The following is a 17,014-nucleotide window of genomic DNA, read 5'->3' as shown; positions in this document are numbered from 1 at the left end:
TGTGAGAAAATGGGCTGGGTGCTGGTGTTGTGGCTCAGTGGTAGAGTGCTCGCCTAACACGTGTGAGGTACTGGGTTTGATCCTCAGCACCATGTAAAAATAAATAAATAAATAAATAAATGTACTGTGTCCATCAACAACTAAATCTATATCTAAAAAAGAATAGAAAGTAAAATGGGCTGGTCTTGAAAGGAATTTAATCTGTGATAATTCCAGTGTAAATTAAAGCAGTTATGAGTCCAAGCTTATTTCATTAGGAGAAAGAAGACTTAGACATAAACTTCAACTCCTTCTGTTAGAAAAGATGCAAATTTGAGAAGGTTGTTCAAATTCTGAGCTCAAACTCTCTTCTGAAAATAAAGAGAAACAGATATTTTCTTTGAAGGGCTATCGAGAAAAGATTTAAATAAGATAATGGACATAAAATTCCTAAAAGTGTTTCAGCAAATGGGAGTTCCCTCCTATCCCAAGGTCTGAGCATGGATTAGAGGTCATACACCTTGGTAACACATGAGTCCTCTTTCTTCCATATGTGTCTCTGTCCAACTTTCTATCTGTAAATACATCTCTAATCTCATCTAGCTCTGGTAGGAATGAGATTCATATGTATTTGGACTTTTCTCCAATAGGTCAAATAATGACTCTTTTTAAAATAAGCTCCTGTGCAGACAGGCCAATGCCATTCACTAATCATTCAACCTGTATTAAGAGAAAATCATCAGTGAAGGTACAGGAAGGCCTGTCTCATCATGAACACTGCCTTGGTTGGCACCAGAACTGCATCAGATTCCTGGTTCCCGACCCTTACACTGTGCTCCCAAAGGGCCTTCGCCCTCAGTCAAGATCTCCATTGCTGCTCACCCCTGCGTCAGGTGCTCTGAACCATTCCCACTCCAAGTCCTGTTGTATGGGTTCCATCCCTGTATTGGGAGACCCACTGTCTCTCTCTAATTAAAGTCTAGGTCATGGGTCTCCTTGAACACTCAATGAAAGTGATCACTTGTCTCCATTGTTCCTTACCTGGAAACACAGACATTTTGCTGGTCCTTCTATAAGTCCTTATTTATGATTTATGTGTAAATATGTTTCATTTTTTTGGAGAGTTTCATTAAACTTCCTAACATTCATTGAGCAGTTTCTACCTGTCAACCAATAATGAAGGCTGGTAGGGACATTAGCCTGATTTGGGGACCTAAAAGGGGCTTAAAACTAATCATAGCCACAGGTTGATGGACACCTGGCACAGCAGAATGTGCCCTGCAGCGATTTCCCTTTATGGGTTCCTAGGATTTCCACCAAGGGTCATGATTCTCCTAACCAAGCTAGTCAGAGCCTGAAAAAGGCTGCCAGGCTCAGAGAACCAAGGACCTGTCCCCTTCTGTCCACAGGTGGGTCCTACCTGCTAAGATAGCATCTCAATTTCCAGACACAGGGGATATTGTACCCCTCAAACATGTGCCCCTTCCCCTTCAAATTAGAATTACATCTTATCCTCACTCTCAGTATCATCTTGCAATGTGATTTTTGACAGCTCCAAAATCTGGATCCAGAAAAGAGCATCTCACTGAAACTGTTGGTCTCTTATTTTTAATAACTTTTTCCACCAATATTAACTTTATTCCAGGGCACTGTTAATGCTTATATTCTAATTTACAATGATGAGTGATTTTAGATTTTTTTTTAAAACTGCATATATGCTCCAGTGATTATCTAGTTTTCTGATCCAGACTTCTGAGTTTTAGTGCTCGAGAAGTCCTGTCATCCAGTGAGTCTTGACCAAGGCTGATTTTGGCCTTTACCCCAGATGTCATGCAGCAATGACACTGACACAATGGTGACAGTTTGGGTTGTCACCACTTGGGGATCACAAAGTACTACAGCATCAGGGTGGGTAGAGGTTTGGGTTGGATCTAAATATACTGCGATGAACAGGACAAACCCACAAAGAATTACCCAGTCCATAAGTATAATTTTGTCAAGGCTGAGAATCTCTGCCTTAGTCATTTTCTAAGTTTGCCATAAATGATTGAACACCAGAGGGAAAATGTGACTTGTCACCTACCTAATTAGTGGCAAAAAAATCTACCTCTCCTGATATTCAGACTACTTCATTCTTATTCAAATAAATATTAATTTTGAATGCATACGTATATGCATATTTGTGTCCTTAATGAATTGTGAAGTCCCAGACAGTAGAAAATACCAGTTGTCTGGTATTTGTAGCAAGCATTTTCACATAGTTGTATTACATTGTCACTGGATTTTGAATACTTCAATAGGGGTGCAAGATATTTTTAAAAATGTTTGTGAGCCCAGATTTCTGTAATTTCTCCCTTCGATCTTTCTTCATGAAAAGGAGTACTACAGAGGCATTAAATAATAGAATTGTGATATGGAATCAATGAGTCTGGATTTTCAGACACAATTTTCTGCAAATTAAACAGATTTAATGAAGAAGTGGGCTGTCCCACTGAGGGTACACAGGACTGAGGAAGAGAACCGGGAACAAATAGGCCTATGTTGAACTTGGCCAAGAGCAGGGATTAACAAATACTTGTTAACCTGAGACTATGACAATTCACAAGGAGATAATTACTGTGCTTCATTTTGTGAAGTCATAAATCCAGGTCATTCTTCAGTATAAATCCAAATGTCCTACAGATTTAGATTCACCTGCAAGTTCAGAGCTATTGCATGTCATATCACACAGTGGTTAGATTGTGTTTAATAGGCCTACGCAGCTTCTTTCTCAACAGGAGGCATAGGTTTGTGAAGCAATTGAGTTCCTGGAACTATGCAGATGTATGTCACTTTCACGGATCCACTGAGGATTCCAAGTCTGTGATCTTGACAAATTTCAATTCACAGCAATGTTGTGACTACTTCTACAAAGAGAGCAACTTAGGCATGAGCTCCTCTACTCCCTTTGGCACTGGTCATATGCTCAGAATGCCTCAGTGCAAGTCATCAGGAACTGCCCTTTTGAAGAAACTTCCTGTGGGGTTTCCATGAATTAGATGAAGGTCTATGGCAGATGAAAAACCTTTGTGAACCCAGCAGGTAAGGACATCAGTGTACAGCAAGCAGATGGCTTGCTGGAAAACTTTTCATACCATGTTGCGGAGTAAAATAGAGGATACCTAGTTAAAAGTGAATCTGGGGCAAATAACTAATTAGAAACTAAACATCTTATTATTAGAAATAAAATTGCTTTCCAGGAGAAGAAGAAAAATTTGTTATGCTATTACCCAAAATGATAGCCATTTTCCTGTTTATACTTGAGAATGTCAAATGTAAATTTCTAAACTTGACTCCAATAGACTGTATGACAGATGTTATAGAACAATTCTTAGAAAAGTAAAACAATCCACAGAATCTGTATTTTTCTTTTTTATTAAGATTTTAACTCCAAGAAAGAGATATGTTAGAAGAAGATTAGAAATCTGATTTCCTATCAGATCCTAATGAAAGGGAATAAGTTTAAATTAGGTCTCCTCAGAGGAGTTTTATTTTTTTGTTATTTCATTATTGTACATAATTTGAAAAGATTATATTTTTAATAATAGCCAAGATCAATATTTAGGTGAAGTACTTCATTATTGCAAAACTAAAAATTTGGTATGGCCTTGGTCAGTGCCAGCTTTCTTAAAACTTGAACGTCTTCCTCATTTCTTCTATCTTTTTCGGGTCAGGAGGAGGCTTCCTCTGGCTGCCAGGCTGCAGAAATTTCTTCACGTTGGGGAGGTTACTGATTTTGGTTTTCAGGGCCTGCAACACAAAAATCATAGTCTCAGGGAGGGGCTCAAAATCCAAACCAACTATCAGCACAACCTGGGGAATCTGGACCCCTTCTAGACAAAGACTGACAGAGTCCCTCCATCAGCAACATTTGAAACAGTTACACAGTGATAAAGAAGATTAGAGAGAGGAAACAGCTCAAAGCATATATATATATATATATATATGCTAATATATATATATATATATATTTTTTTTTTTTTTCAGTACTGGGGATTGAACCCAGGGCCTTGTGCTTGCAAGGCAAGCACTCTACCAACTGAGCTATATCCCCAGCCCTCAACAGCATATTTTCTGAAAGATAATGTTTAAAAACCTTAGTTTACAGTCTCTTAGACTTGAATCCTGTAAATTCACTTTCTGTGCAGTACAAAGAACAGCAACATGTCTGTCAGATATCAATGGAGACAAGTATCCAAAGAAATGAAGACATGGGGAAATAGAGTTGGAAATGAAGAGAAAATATAAAGTCTAACCTTGGGCCAGTCACAACCAATTTTCACATTGAGAGACAAAAGTTGGGATTGTTAAGGGATGGGAAACTAGATGTAGTGGGAAATTGGAGTCAAGAACACAGTGTCTAAGAATGTGAATCAGAACCAAAGGAAGGAAATCAGATCAAAGAGACCTGCTCAGATGGACTCAGTGTGCAAAGACAAGGGCACACCTGCGATAAAAGGAACCCAGGGGAATCAGGAACAGGGACCACATGGAATAGGAGGGGAGAGAGAGAGAGAGAGAGAGAGAGAGAGAGAGCGCACGAGAGCACACTGGACCCTGTTTTTTTTTTAAGATAAAAGGTAAAATATTTTTCTTGAGTAGCATCCACCTCTTGAATTTCCTTGTATACTAAAATTTTTTTTTTTTTTTTTTAATTTTCCTTTGAGGAACTGGAGATTGAACCCAGGGACACTGAGTTACACCCCCATTCCTTTTTATTTTTATTTTTATTTTTATTTTGAGACAGGATCTCCATAAGTTGTACAGGCTGGCCTAGAACTTGAGATCCTCCTGCCTCACACTCCTGAGTAGCTGAAATTACAAGTAGGTACCACCAAACCCAACTAACAAGATGCTTTTCATGCTTCAAATCCAAGGTTGAGAAGTTCACTCTGAAGGCCAGAAGGAGGGGTTGAAGGCCTTGAGAAGGCTGGAGGTTGGACCCTCACAAGTCAAGGGTTCAAACAATAGATTCATAAAAGAAGATAACAGGGCTGCCTCTCAAGGAATTGAGGTAGATCACCTTCAGCAGAGGGAAGTTGGCCAGAAGACTGGAGTCAACTTCTTCCACATAGTAGAGAAGTTCAGTGAGGTGAATGTCAACCCTGCTCAGCTTGTTGCCAACAAGGTAGTCTTGTCCATGGCTCTTCAATACCTGCAGAATACAAGGGGTGAGATTGTGAACACACACACAACTAGCTGGTACCCCAGGTTGTCCCTGAACTTCTCCACTCAACTCTCCCCTCCGACCCCCTGGACAGGTACGGAGCTGCAGACTTTTCTTTAGGCCCCCTGACTCATGAGGGACAGTGAGAAGCGAGGCTGCTCCCTCCTGTTACAGCCAAGGAGACCTTCATTCTCCTCCCCACATCCCTGCGTCGTTCATACCTCCCACCAGGACCTCATCTTCTGCATGTGTCAAGGGTTGCATCCTGTTCCTGTCTGCCCCAAAACTTACAAGGGTGAAGCTCTGAAATCTGAGCATGTTCCTCTCCCCTACCTGGATCTTCCACACATGCCAAGGGCTTAACATCTGCTGTACCATATTTCCATTCGCTCCACACTCTGAAAGGATGCAGCCCTGACCCTCAACTCTATTTTCTCTGATGTCTTATGGGCAGTGGCTCCACCTTCATGGAAACACCCTTCCCCCAGGGGTAGACCATTTCAGGGTTTGTGTTTCTCCTCTCATCTGCTCTCATCACTTCCTTATTATCTCTCTAGGATCTGAATGAACTTAAATTCATTACCTCCTTTGCAAAATTAGTTCTAACTCCTAACATACACTATGGTATAATGGACATGAGGAATTCTCTAGGGGTGAACAGTACTGATACCTGAAAATTCCTTTGTAATGTATGAAAAATAATATGTTTAACTGACAAAGAGTGTTGGAGAGAGATGAATGCATATGACAAAGCCAACATCATAGGATGTTTTCTTATCTACATGGTAACTGTGCATTCATTAAACACTTATTTCAGCTTTTCTGGATATATGAAATTGGCATAATAAAATGTATCAGAAATATGTGATATTTATTTAAACATTCAATCAATATGAAAATTGTGCCCCAAACTGATCAGCCTCACTTACTTTTTCAAAGGCAGGGAGGTAACGGTTTGTTGATCTGTCTTTGATCAAGGCTAACTTAGCATCTTTCTGATCTGCAGGACATAGTGGCAGAATCATGATCATTTCAAGCAAATCTGCTATACCCTCTGTATACATATCAATCCTGAAAGACAAAAACAGCCAACAGTCAATGTTTCCTGCCTTAGACATTATAGTTTAAAAACGTCGGAACATAGAGCCAAACAGTTCCTGTTTAGTGGGTGCTTTTTATATGCTAGTCATTATTTTATGATTTTACTTATGTGTTAATATTTATTTCTTAGAACAATCATATATATCTAAATTTTTTGTTCTACTCTTCAAAGCATCAATGGCTTGACCAGGGTCACTAATCAGAGAGAACATGGTAGAATCCTACATTTAACTGCAGATGATATACATAGGATTTACTTTCTCTGCTATGAATTGTTCTACCAAAAAACATGGCATAACTCCCATGGCTAACGTCCCACCTTCTATTAAGTGCAAGGTAGAGTCCTGGCTCAGTCTCTCAAACACACCCCTGCTCCTCTCTCATCCTGTTACATAGCCCAAGCTCATTCCACGTTCAAGGTTAGACATTCTCCCGATTATTTCTCATTGAACATTTTTCCACAACTTTCTCCACATGCTGTTTTCCCACCCTGGGCTTGTTCCCATTTCCCAGGAGTCCACTTAAAACGCCCCCTTATTTGGTGCTATATTTTATTCAGCAACAACTAGTACATATTTTAGGAGACCTTTTTTTTCCTGCCATTTCAAACTGGACTTTCTACAATTCTTTTGAAGTAATGACTTTCATGTTATATTCACATACCATAATTGTTGCCCCTTTAAAGCATAATATTAAGTGTGTATCAGTATATTCATAGAATTCTGGAAACATTAACGTTCTCTAATTTCAGAACATTTCAATCACTCCAACTCCCTCTCTCCCAGTCATGGGCTTTGGCAGTCAGTCCCCTTTCCCCCTCTTTGCAGCCTCAGGATTGCCAGTCTATTTTCTACCTCTATGGATTTTAATGTCGTGAATATTTCACGCAAATAAATCACAGAGTATGTGGCCTCTTTTGTGTCTGGTTTCTTTTATATAATGTTTTCAGAATTTACCCATGTTGTAGATGCAACAGTAATTCATCTCTTCTCATGGTCAAATACTATTCCATTGTATAGTTACAGCACATTTTATTGCTCCATTTATCCATTATTAGACAGGTGGGCTGTTACCACTTTTTTTTGAGTTATTAATAATGCTGCTTTGAACATTTTTATATGAGTATTAGTAAAAATAAATTTTTATTTCTTTTGGATATGTACCTAGTACTAGAATTGCTGGGTCATTGATAATTCTATAGCTCTTTGGAGGATCCCATAGTTTCATATAAAATTTTGTTTTGTTTTTCATCGAGCAGCTGCATCACAACAGGAAGGAAATCCCAGCTTTGATGGTGCCAAATCAGGCTAACATTCAAGAAATGCTTCAGGTGACCCTGTTATCTTGGGTACCAGTCTCTACTCACTTCCCATCAAGTTGACCCATCCATAGTATAAGTTGGTAACTTAGGTTCCTGGTCATCATTATCATATTTCTGAAAATTAGCAATCAGTCATTTGGATCCTTCCCTGCCCAGGACGCCTCCTGGACACCATCATACATGATATCCTTTGTCCTAAGCTGTTAGCTGGAGTCTAGCCTCTGAAGGACTGAGCACCTAGAATCACGATTCTACTATCCTCATGACTTCATGGCTTATCAGTGTTTGAAAACTCTGTCCCTGTGCTGAGTCTGAGAACATCATCCTCTGCTATAATGACACTCGCTGAACATATTCCAAGATTCCTCTTCCCTCATCTCCACAAGACTCTGCCACATTGACCTCAGTGTATTTGCCCAAGCCCAGTCTGATACTGGTCATGATCCCCCTGTCAAGCTCCTATTCACTCAAGGAAGGGCCTAAATCTTTTCCATGTTATCTCTTGGTGTGAGAACAGAAAATACACCGTACAGGACTCTCTCCTTCATGTCCTTCCCGTAGAGGTTGTATTTGGTGGCAATGTAGTTGAGAATGGCTCTGGACTGCACCAGCTTCATCCCATCGATCTCCACCATGGGCACCTGCTGGAACATCAGACTCCCATCTCGTGAAAGGAGAGAAGGAAAAAGAGAATGAAATGTCTGTGGGTCCCATTCATTCATGATGAGAAAATGTTCATTGAAATGATACAAAAGGAAAAAAATTAATGCCTGGTAATCTTTCAAGTAAAATAACATTTTATTTTTAGCTTCCTATAGTCCTTTTTCTCATCTATCCTTTTACTCTTTAGCCTATTTTATTTGTCTTTTGTTCCCATTCAAATTCATACTAAGTCTTTTGTGTGTGTATGTGTGTGTGTGTTTAATTCATGATCATGAATATTTTACTAAGGTTAGGAGGGGCTGTGGCAGGTCTGTCAGCCACTTGTCACTTTAAGTGGGGAGCTTCCAAATTAAATTTTGTGGCGTTCAAGATATTTCAAGTAGGTTCTTAAGTTTTCTATGCTGAGGTCCCTTTCTTTGCTCTTTCAAGTCTGCTGTTTTGCTGAGATACTAACTTGTGACTAGTCATAAATGAAAAAACTCTAGGTAATTGCCCCATCTATTTCTCCTCCTGCCATATAATGCATGTCCCTGTGTGTGCTTTGGTGGGAGGACAGAGTAGGATCCTGAGCTGATGACAGCTCATTCTGGTGTAGAAAGCATGAGAAAGTAAGAAGACGGTACTCACAGGCCTGGGAATGGTTTCTTAGCAATACCCAGAGAGGCCCAGACCTTTTTAGCCCTGAGAGAGTTGCAGATCTGTTCAAAGAGTCCCTTACTTACATTTTACCCTGACTCTACCACTCTACCATCCTACCAACACCATGCCATTGCCTGGTATTTCAACCTCATGCTGGATACCTTCATCAGGAACATTGAGATAGTTGGTCTTACCATTTTTTAACTTATCCAAATCATCTGGAGATTCTATAAACTTCTCTTCAAACTGGAAACAGAAAAAGGAAATATGTTCTTATTGTTCACCTCATAGCCTCATAGCCTTTAAATCTTAAATAGTTCCTTTCCAGCATTTAATATGGAGAGGTTAAAATTTCTGAGTTTGGCAGTATACACAGAGGAGTCTGATCATGACCACTTGGAACTTCAGATTAGATCTATCAAGGCAGAGGGCATGGGTCACAAGACAAACTGCTCATTCTTGTAATTTACACCCAACCTGACCCCACCTATGTCCATGGTTTATGAGTGATATCATGATTTATGATGGATATCACTGGAGGATAGAGACTGGTAAATTCTTCTAGTTATGAAATTTTAGAATCTCAGGAAAACCTTTAATCTCCAGTGATATCAGTACATGACCTTCTGTTATCTCCATTATGGGGCATGCCATGGGCCAACGATCATCTGAGAGTCTTCCACCATGAGACCTCTAGTGTAATTTATATCACACCTTTCCTTTTTATAGTTTAAAAGAATTTTTTAAAGATGAGAGGGTTGGAAAATAGATTTATAACTTGCCTGGTGCAAATGTTTGCATTGATTTCCATAATCCCACAGGGTTAGGCTATACAGATTGCAAAATGCATGGGTCATCAATTTACACAGCATGGGTAAAAACATAAGGGACTGTGGGTAACCCAGATGGGTTGGGGTGGGCAAGTGTGATGTTGATGGTGAGGCTGATGATGATGGATTGGGCTGTAATGATCAGCCTTTGGGCAGAGAAAGCTCAAAAGTTGTGAACAAGAGTCTCCAGTCAGCTCTTGCCCACCATCCTCAGTCAGCTGGAATGGAGAAGAGGAAGCCCCAGGCTATTGGCATCACACCTGCTTCCCCCTCTGCACTAAGCTCCTCCTCCCCAGAGGCTTGGATCAAATCCCTGAACCACAAAACTGACAGGAGATGATGAAGAAATCAGATTATTCATTTATAGAAAGAAAATAAACTGACTGGGCCCGGTGACCCACTTCTGTGACTCTAGCAACGCAGGAGGTTGAGGCAGGAGGATTGAAATTTTAAGACCAGTCTCAGCAACTTAGTGAGGCCCTGTCTCAAAATTCTTAAAAAGGATTAGGGATGTAGCTCAGTGCTAAAGCACTACTGAATTCAATCCCCAGTACCATAGAGATACCCAGTATCTATAGATAGATATGGAGTAAGGAGATACAAGATATACACACCTGAAATGGCACTACAGTATTTTGAGGTTTTGTGCAATTGCTTCTTTATGAAAGGAAGAAAGGATCAAGCTACAAAGCTCCATGCATTTATGAATGAGAAGGTGTATAATCCCATATGAGGTGAAGGGAGCACACTAAAATTCCCTTCACAGAATGTGACCACATCCTTTAACTTTCCTCTTCTGCTCCCACTCACGGGACAAAATCCCGAGAGTGTCCATGATTTCCTCCCCAGAAAACCCCTTAGGCAGTTGCTGGGTTCCTCTGGTCTGACGGAAAAGTGATTTTCCTAGTGACGCCTCTAGAGGGCAGCACTCAGCACAGAGCCTTACCCGCTTTTCCTATTCAAAAGCTAGAAGGAATGACCTTTTTCCTTTTTCTTTTTTATTTGTTCTTTTTAGATATACAGGACAGTAGAGTCTACTTGACATATTATACATACATAGAGTATGACTTCCTCTTCTTGTGACTGTACACTGGTAAGGTATTCATATATGAACATAGGAGAGTTATGTCTGATTCATTCTACTTTCTTATTCCCATCCCCCCTTCTCTTCATTCCCCTTTGTCTAATCCAATGAACTTCTATTCTTCCCTCCCCCAACTTTATTGTGTGTTAGCATCCACATATCAGAGAACATTTAGCTTTTGGTTTTGGGGGCCTGGTTTATTTCCCTTAGCATGATATTTTCCAGCTTCATCCATTTACCAGCAAATTCCATAATTTCATTCTTCCTTAAGGCTGAGTAATATTCCATTGTGTATATATACTACAATTTCTATATCCATTCATCTGTTGAAGAGCACCTAGGTTGGTTCCATAACTTAGCTATTGTGAATTGAGCTGCTATAAACATTGATGTGGCTGCATTACCTTGGTATGCTGATTTTAAGTCCTTTTGGTATATGCTGAGAAGTGGGATAACTGGATCAAATAGTAGTTCCATCCCAGGAATGGACTTTTAACCCTGTAAACTGTTTATTCCCTCCCTTCATTTAAGTCACCAATTTGTCTGCATCCTCAGATATATACAGGCTGCCTGAGGACAGGCACTGTCTGCCTTGTTCACCATGTGTCCTTAGGACCTAGCAGAGAACCTGGCATTTAATAGGTGCATGACAAAATAATTACCAAACAAGTGCATTTCATTGTTAACAGGCAGGTTGTTACTCTCCACTCCCTCCCACCTCTCATATGTGGTTTTTATTTTTAATTTAATTACATTTAGTTTCTTACACATTTTACCTTTTTATTGTAAGTTTCTGGTATGTACAAAAACATACATAAAACACAAGGATCATCTTTCGCATCAGTCACCCACTTCCAGTAATTACCAACTCACGCTGATCTTATTTCCTCTCTGTGCCCATCCTCCCTCTCTCACTTGGGTCATAACATCAAACAAGTCTGAGGTCTCATATGATCTCATCCTAAACACTTCAGCGTACCTCTAAAACTAACAATTATTTAAAAAATAATAATATCACACCTAAAATCACAAAAAAACTCACTAAAAATTAACATTTTTTACATTTCACCTAGTATCTAGTCAATATTCATGTTTCTTATTGCATGTTATAAACTATATTTTGAAGTTCATTTAAATACAAATAAATTTCACAGATTATGATTATTTGATGTCTCTGATTTCTTTAAAAAATATCTTTTAATATGATCAATGTGCATTATTTACATTACTCTGTATAATTAAAATACACTTATAAAATATAATTTAATTGTTTAGGTGGCCTTTTGCCAGGCAGATGTGATTTTCATTTGGTCAAGTCAATTTATTTCTTTCATAATAACTGGGAATATTTTTTATTTAAGGCACAACTATTCACAGGTTATCTAGTATAGAAGTCTCCTAGCTTAGAAAAGTATGTTATCGTCAGTTTCAGATCCAACAGAAGATATCCTAACTTAGAACCTACCTCCACTCCAGCTGCCGCCAAGAGCCACCGGATGGACTCCATTCTGCCCCGGCCATTGAAGTAGTGAAGCACTGGCTTTCCTGCCATATTATAGTCTCTTGTTTCACTAAATATGAATGAATGAATGAGTGAATAAGTGAGTACACAAAAGAAAGATGAGCTTTAATTTATGGCTCATAATTCAACAGTACAGAGAGAGTGTCTGCCTTCTTCATTGAAAGGTTGCAGGAGGACCCGGAAGATTTTCCTTGGCCCACATTCTCACCCATCAGGGACCACCATCCTAAAATCTCACCAAACCAGTCTCATATTGCTATTTGCCCTCATTGTGTGGATGTAAACAGAACAGGCTGGATCCTACACTGGTGAAGGACCTGGCAGCTTGGAAGGAGGCCTGGAAAACCAGACGACAGAGGACGTAGTGGCTGACAGAAAGAAGCGGGCAGGAGCAAAGTCGATCTCCAGCTCTTTGACTCCTATGCTGCATTTATTCAAAAGCATTAAATGAGGCTTAGTCTTCCCTGACTGTGGCCCATACCTAAATTCTCCCCACAGGAAAAGTGCTTATTTCTTTTTTATACTAAAATTCTATTTTTCCACTATTGAATGGTATTTTATAATCCAAGGAAGGGGTATTAACTTTATATTGTGAGGAATTTTATATCTACCATATAACAGGCAATTTCTTTCTTTTATGTTCATTTAATCTTCATAAAATTATTTGATATAGAGCCTTCATTATTCTAAGTTTGCAGAAGAGGATATTTATATCTATATACGTTATATGATATGACAAACCTGCCATTCAAATACACTTTTATGTCAGGCATGATGGTGCACATCCGTAATCCCAGCGACCTGAGAAGCTGAGGAAGGAGGATTGCAAGTTTGAGGCCAGCCTCAGCAACTTAGTGAGACTCTGCCTCAAAATAAGAAATAAAAATGACTGGGGATGTGGCTCAGTGGTAAAGTGCCTCTGGGTTCAATCCCCAAATCCCCAGTACCAAAAAAAACCCCAAATATATATATATATATATATATATACACATATATACACACACACACACACACACACACACATACATATGCATATATATGTGTATATGCAAAATACATATATGCATGTATGTGTATATATATGTACTTTTATTTATCAAGTACACTTTTATTTGTCCCCAAACTTTGGAACTTCTCTAGATCAGCATTTTGCAAACTTTGGATTAAGACTTATTAGTGGGCTGTAAAATCAATACCATAGTTTTTCAGACAGTATTTTAAAGTTTCATTATCATAGAAAATATCAGAGTGTGTCATATATAGCAAAGGTCAATATTTTATTTATTTTATTTTATTTCCAATTATGAGTATGCATATGTGACTGTGCTCTGGGTTGGTGCCACATGTAAGAATTACACTTGGCTGGGACTAGTATGAAGACGTTTGTCACCTATTCCTGGTTTTTCTGCACTGTTGACCTTTTAGGTTGGATAATTCTTTGTTGTGGGAAGCTGTCCTGTGCATTGGAGTTTATTTACTAAGCAGCATCCAACAGCATAGTACCTCCCTTTACCATCCAATCATAACAACCCAAAACATCTCTAGAATTTGTCAAATGTCCTCTGGGGCTGCAGAATCACTCCTGACTGAGAGTCACTGCTGTATCCCAAGTTGTTTGGGAGAATAGCTCAGAGAAGGGAGTCAAAAAGAGCAGGTCACACAGTGGCCAAGCAAGTTCAGCAATGGGGTTAAGCAAGTTTTATCAGGGCTTCAAATACAAAAGCATAAGGTTCATTAAAAAGGAAGGATTCAATTGCCTGGCCTTAACCAGAGACAATTTCAGACCTATTTTCAATTGCTAGATCTCTGGTCAGAAAACACTTTAAAATGTGTTTTGCAAGTTATGGTTGTTCAATATTTAGCACATTTGTATTTCTCTTTGCACAGTAGTTATATTTTAAAAAATCTGTGTGAAACTCAATTTTTCTGTATCAAAATAATTTAAATGTGCCAGAGGAAACTTTAACCTTTATTTAATCTTTCTTTTTCTTCTTCTTTTTTTTTAATGCCTTCTTTCTGCTTTACATGTAAATATATTGCTCTTTTTTAAAAATTTCATTCAAACTTCCTAACTAACATTAACAGAACAATTTCCACAGATCAAGCAATGATAATGGCTGGAGGGAACCAGTCTACTTTAGTCCCTGCCCAATAGAGTCAGGACCACAGGTTGAAGAAACCTGACACAGCAGAATGTGCACCGCAGAATGTGTGGCTGTCCTTTATGGGTTCCTGAGAATTCTACCTAAGACTCATCATTCCAGCAAGTCAGAGCCAGGGTAGACGGTTGCCAGACTGAGAATGAGGTACCTGCCCTTTCTGCCCAGGTGGGCTCCTACCTGCCAGGTTGGCATTATCCAGACTTAGCAGTTTTCTTGCTCCTGGCACGTCTGCCTTCCTACCCTTAGATTAGGGTTGTTCCTCATGGGTATCTAAAAAGTTGCTATTAGCAATACTATAAAGTGCCTCCTCTCTGTTGCATTTTAATCTCCTCACCTACAGAAGATATAGGGTTTTTTTGTTTTTCATTTTGGGGTTTTTTTCCTCCATGAATTCTGGTTTGCCCTGCACAGGTCCCAACACTGGTGTGACTTTTCACAAGGTCTGAGATTCTGAAGCTTTCCTACATAAGACATTGGTTTTATTCTTTTTATGTTGACAATTATTTGAGGGCATTATAGCCTCTCACTTGTTACTTGGTAACTGTATGTGCCTCATGAAAACTAATTAAAGCTCCACAGATAGATCAGGCTCTGCCTTCAAGAATTTCCAATTGTAGATCTGGATGGGATCTGAGAAGTCAGCTAGCCCTTCCTCCAAATTGTTAATGAATACTTTGAACCGTAGAGAGAGTGTGTGATTTTCTGATTAACTACTTAAGACAATGGCTGGATTTTAACCTAGTTCTTCTGATATTCGGAGTAGTTTCCTTCTGCTATATCTTACTGTTGAATTTTCCCAGCCTACAAAGGTTACCATTTTCTTCCTTCCCTGCACACACACTAAAATGTGAACCCAGGAAGCAGAGAAGTAGTCACAGTCTTTTAGCACAGTACGTTGTGCAAAGTTCAGTCCAAAATCTGTAGCTATTATACAGCTTTATAGCATTTCCCTTAAAGGATTCATTATTTAAGAATACACTTAGTATAGAGCAAAAAGATAATGAGCTAGGATCATAGTAATAAAATAACCAAATCGGTTATAAAAACTGCTGTTTAAACAGAATAATTAAAGCAATGGAAGTTTCCTAGAAACAAGTAGAATCAGTTCTTTGTCAGCCTAGCCGAGGGGCACATTTAACTTGGCAAATAAAAGGTAATTACAGATTCTCTTTTGAACTGGGTACAGGACAGTTCAAAAGAAGGGCATGGTTCTTCAGTTCAACTAAGAAATAAATCCAGGTCCACTTGCCGTACAGCCCCCACAGTTGGGTACATTTAGATTCACATGTGATTTTGAGAATTTAAGCTCTGCCCATTCTTGGGTCTCAATAGCATTGAAGGAGAGGAAGAGGAGGAAGGAGGAAAACAAAGAGAAGGAGAGGAAGAAGGAAGAGGAGAAGGATGAGGAGATGGTGATGAAGGAAGAAGAGCTTGCTACTTGGTGCCCAGTTACAAAGCAATATATGAACAACAAGCATGTGAAGTCAATTAGGGAAGTGTAACTTAGATTCTGATTGACAGGCACTGATTACAGGTTTCCAAACTGGATATTCTGCTTCCAGAAGCACACAACCATCCAGATACATGTTCTTTTCATTGCTCAAGTGGAACTTCCAAATTGGTGACCCTACCAAATTAAAATCCATTGTAATTGTGTTATCAACTCCTGTATGAATCACACTAGCACATTCTTTAAATGGATAACACAACTTTCATGTTAGCTCCTACACACCTGCATGCCTGCATTTTCAAATCACTAATAATGACACTATTTGTACTTTTCTCATACCATCAAATTCTCTGCCTTCTTCTTCTAAATTCTTGGGTATTATTTTTCCTTAAAAACTAATAGACAACTCGTGACTTCCTCCCTGAGCATACAAGGAAAGCAATACAAGAACATAAAATGCTCACGCAAAGTACCACATTTAAAAATGTTTTCCTAGTGAAGCAAGCATGAGAACATTTACAAAGATTTTAAAAGGCAGTACTAACCTAATTCAAGTTCCGTAGCCTGGCTGCTGAGCTTCTCAAGGCCAGCTCTGAGTGGATGTGTTAGCAGCTTTAATATGCTAACAACTCTTGCCCTCTGAACAGGGGTGGGATCCAAGTGGGGAACAGCCACTCCCATGACTTTCCAGAGTTTTATGCTAGTTTAGAAAGAAAATGACAAATTTTACCTTTTAGGATTATCAGTGAATATTTAACAAGGGATTTCAAGTCTGTCCCAGAAGGTCATGGTCACTGGGGATCAGTTTTCTTAGGACACTGTTTTCAAAAGTTTTCATTAAATAGACAATAAGGTTTATGGAAGATTAAAAAAAAAAAAAAACATGGGGGAAGAAAGAACTCATCATAAGAGAGTGCTATCAGGAAAGGGACTTGATAGGAGTGGGAGGGAGCAACCCACATTGTAAAAGCTAAACTGTGAATACTGTTGCATAATTCCATAGACCCAAGGAATCTGGCTGCCTTGTCTTAGCCCAGATGGGAAGACCCTGGCTTCC

The 17,014-nt window shown here is 39.2% G+C and overlaps 1 protein-coding gene across 1 annotated transcript; it reads right to left on the bottom strand.

Moving 5' to 3' along the window:
* Positions 1 to 3,377: 3,377 nt before the first annotated feature.
* On the bottom strand, positions 3,378 to 16,642 carry LOC124989538 (glutathione S-transferase A1). Its single transcript, XM_047559371.1, has 7 exons — positions 16,503 to 16,642; positions 12,289 to 12,394; positions 9,104 to 9,155; positions 8,139 to 8,271; positions 6,115 to 6,256; positions 5,042 to 5,173; positions 3,378 to 3,768 (listed from the first exon to the last, which is right to left on the bottom strand). Exons 2-7 carry the CDS (start codon positions 12,373 to 12,375, stop codon positions 3,646 to 3,648), a joined length of 669 nt encoding a protein of 222 aa, XP_047415327.1. The 5' UTR covers positions 12,376 to 12,394; positions 16,503 to 16,642; the 3' UTR covers positions 3,378 to 3,645.
* Between the last annotated feature and the right edge of the window lie 372 nt (positions 16,643 to 17,014).

Source organism: Sciurus carolinensis, chromosome 7, assembly GCF_902686445.1.
Source record: "Sciurus carolinensis chromosome 7, mSciCar1.2, whole genome shotgun sequence".
In the NCBI taxonomy this organism is placed as follows: Eukaryota; Metazoa; Chordata; class Mammalia; order Rodentia; family Sciuridae; genus Sciurus; species Sciurus carolinensis.
The sequence above is the reverse complement of the archived record's forward strand: the minus strand, read 5'-3'. Positions and strand labels throughout refer to the sequence as shown.

What these genes read in the sequence shown, in the direction of transcription:
- LOC124989538 (XM_047559371.1), bottom strand. Translation starts at nt 12,375, where the DNA reads ATGGCAGGAAAGCCAGTGCTTCACTACTTCAATGGCCGGGGCAGAATG. An exon ending in TTTGGATAAGTTAAAAAATG is followed by an intron (nt 8,272 to 9,103) that starts GTAAGACCAACT and finishes TCCTTTCACGAG; the next exon opens with ATGGGAGTCTGATGTTCCAG. An exon ending in GACATGAAGGAGAGAGTCCT is followed by an intron (nt 6,257 to 8,138) that starts GTACGGTGTATT and finishes TTTGTCTTTCAG; the next exon opens with GATTGATATGTATACAGAGG.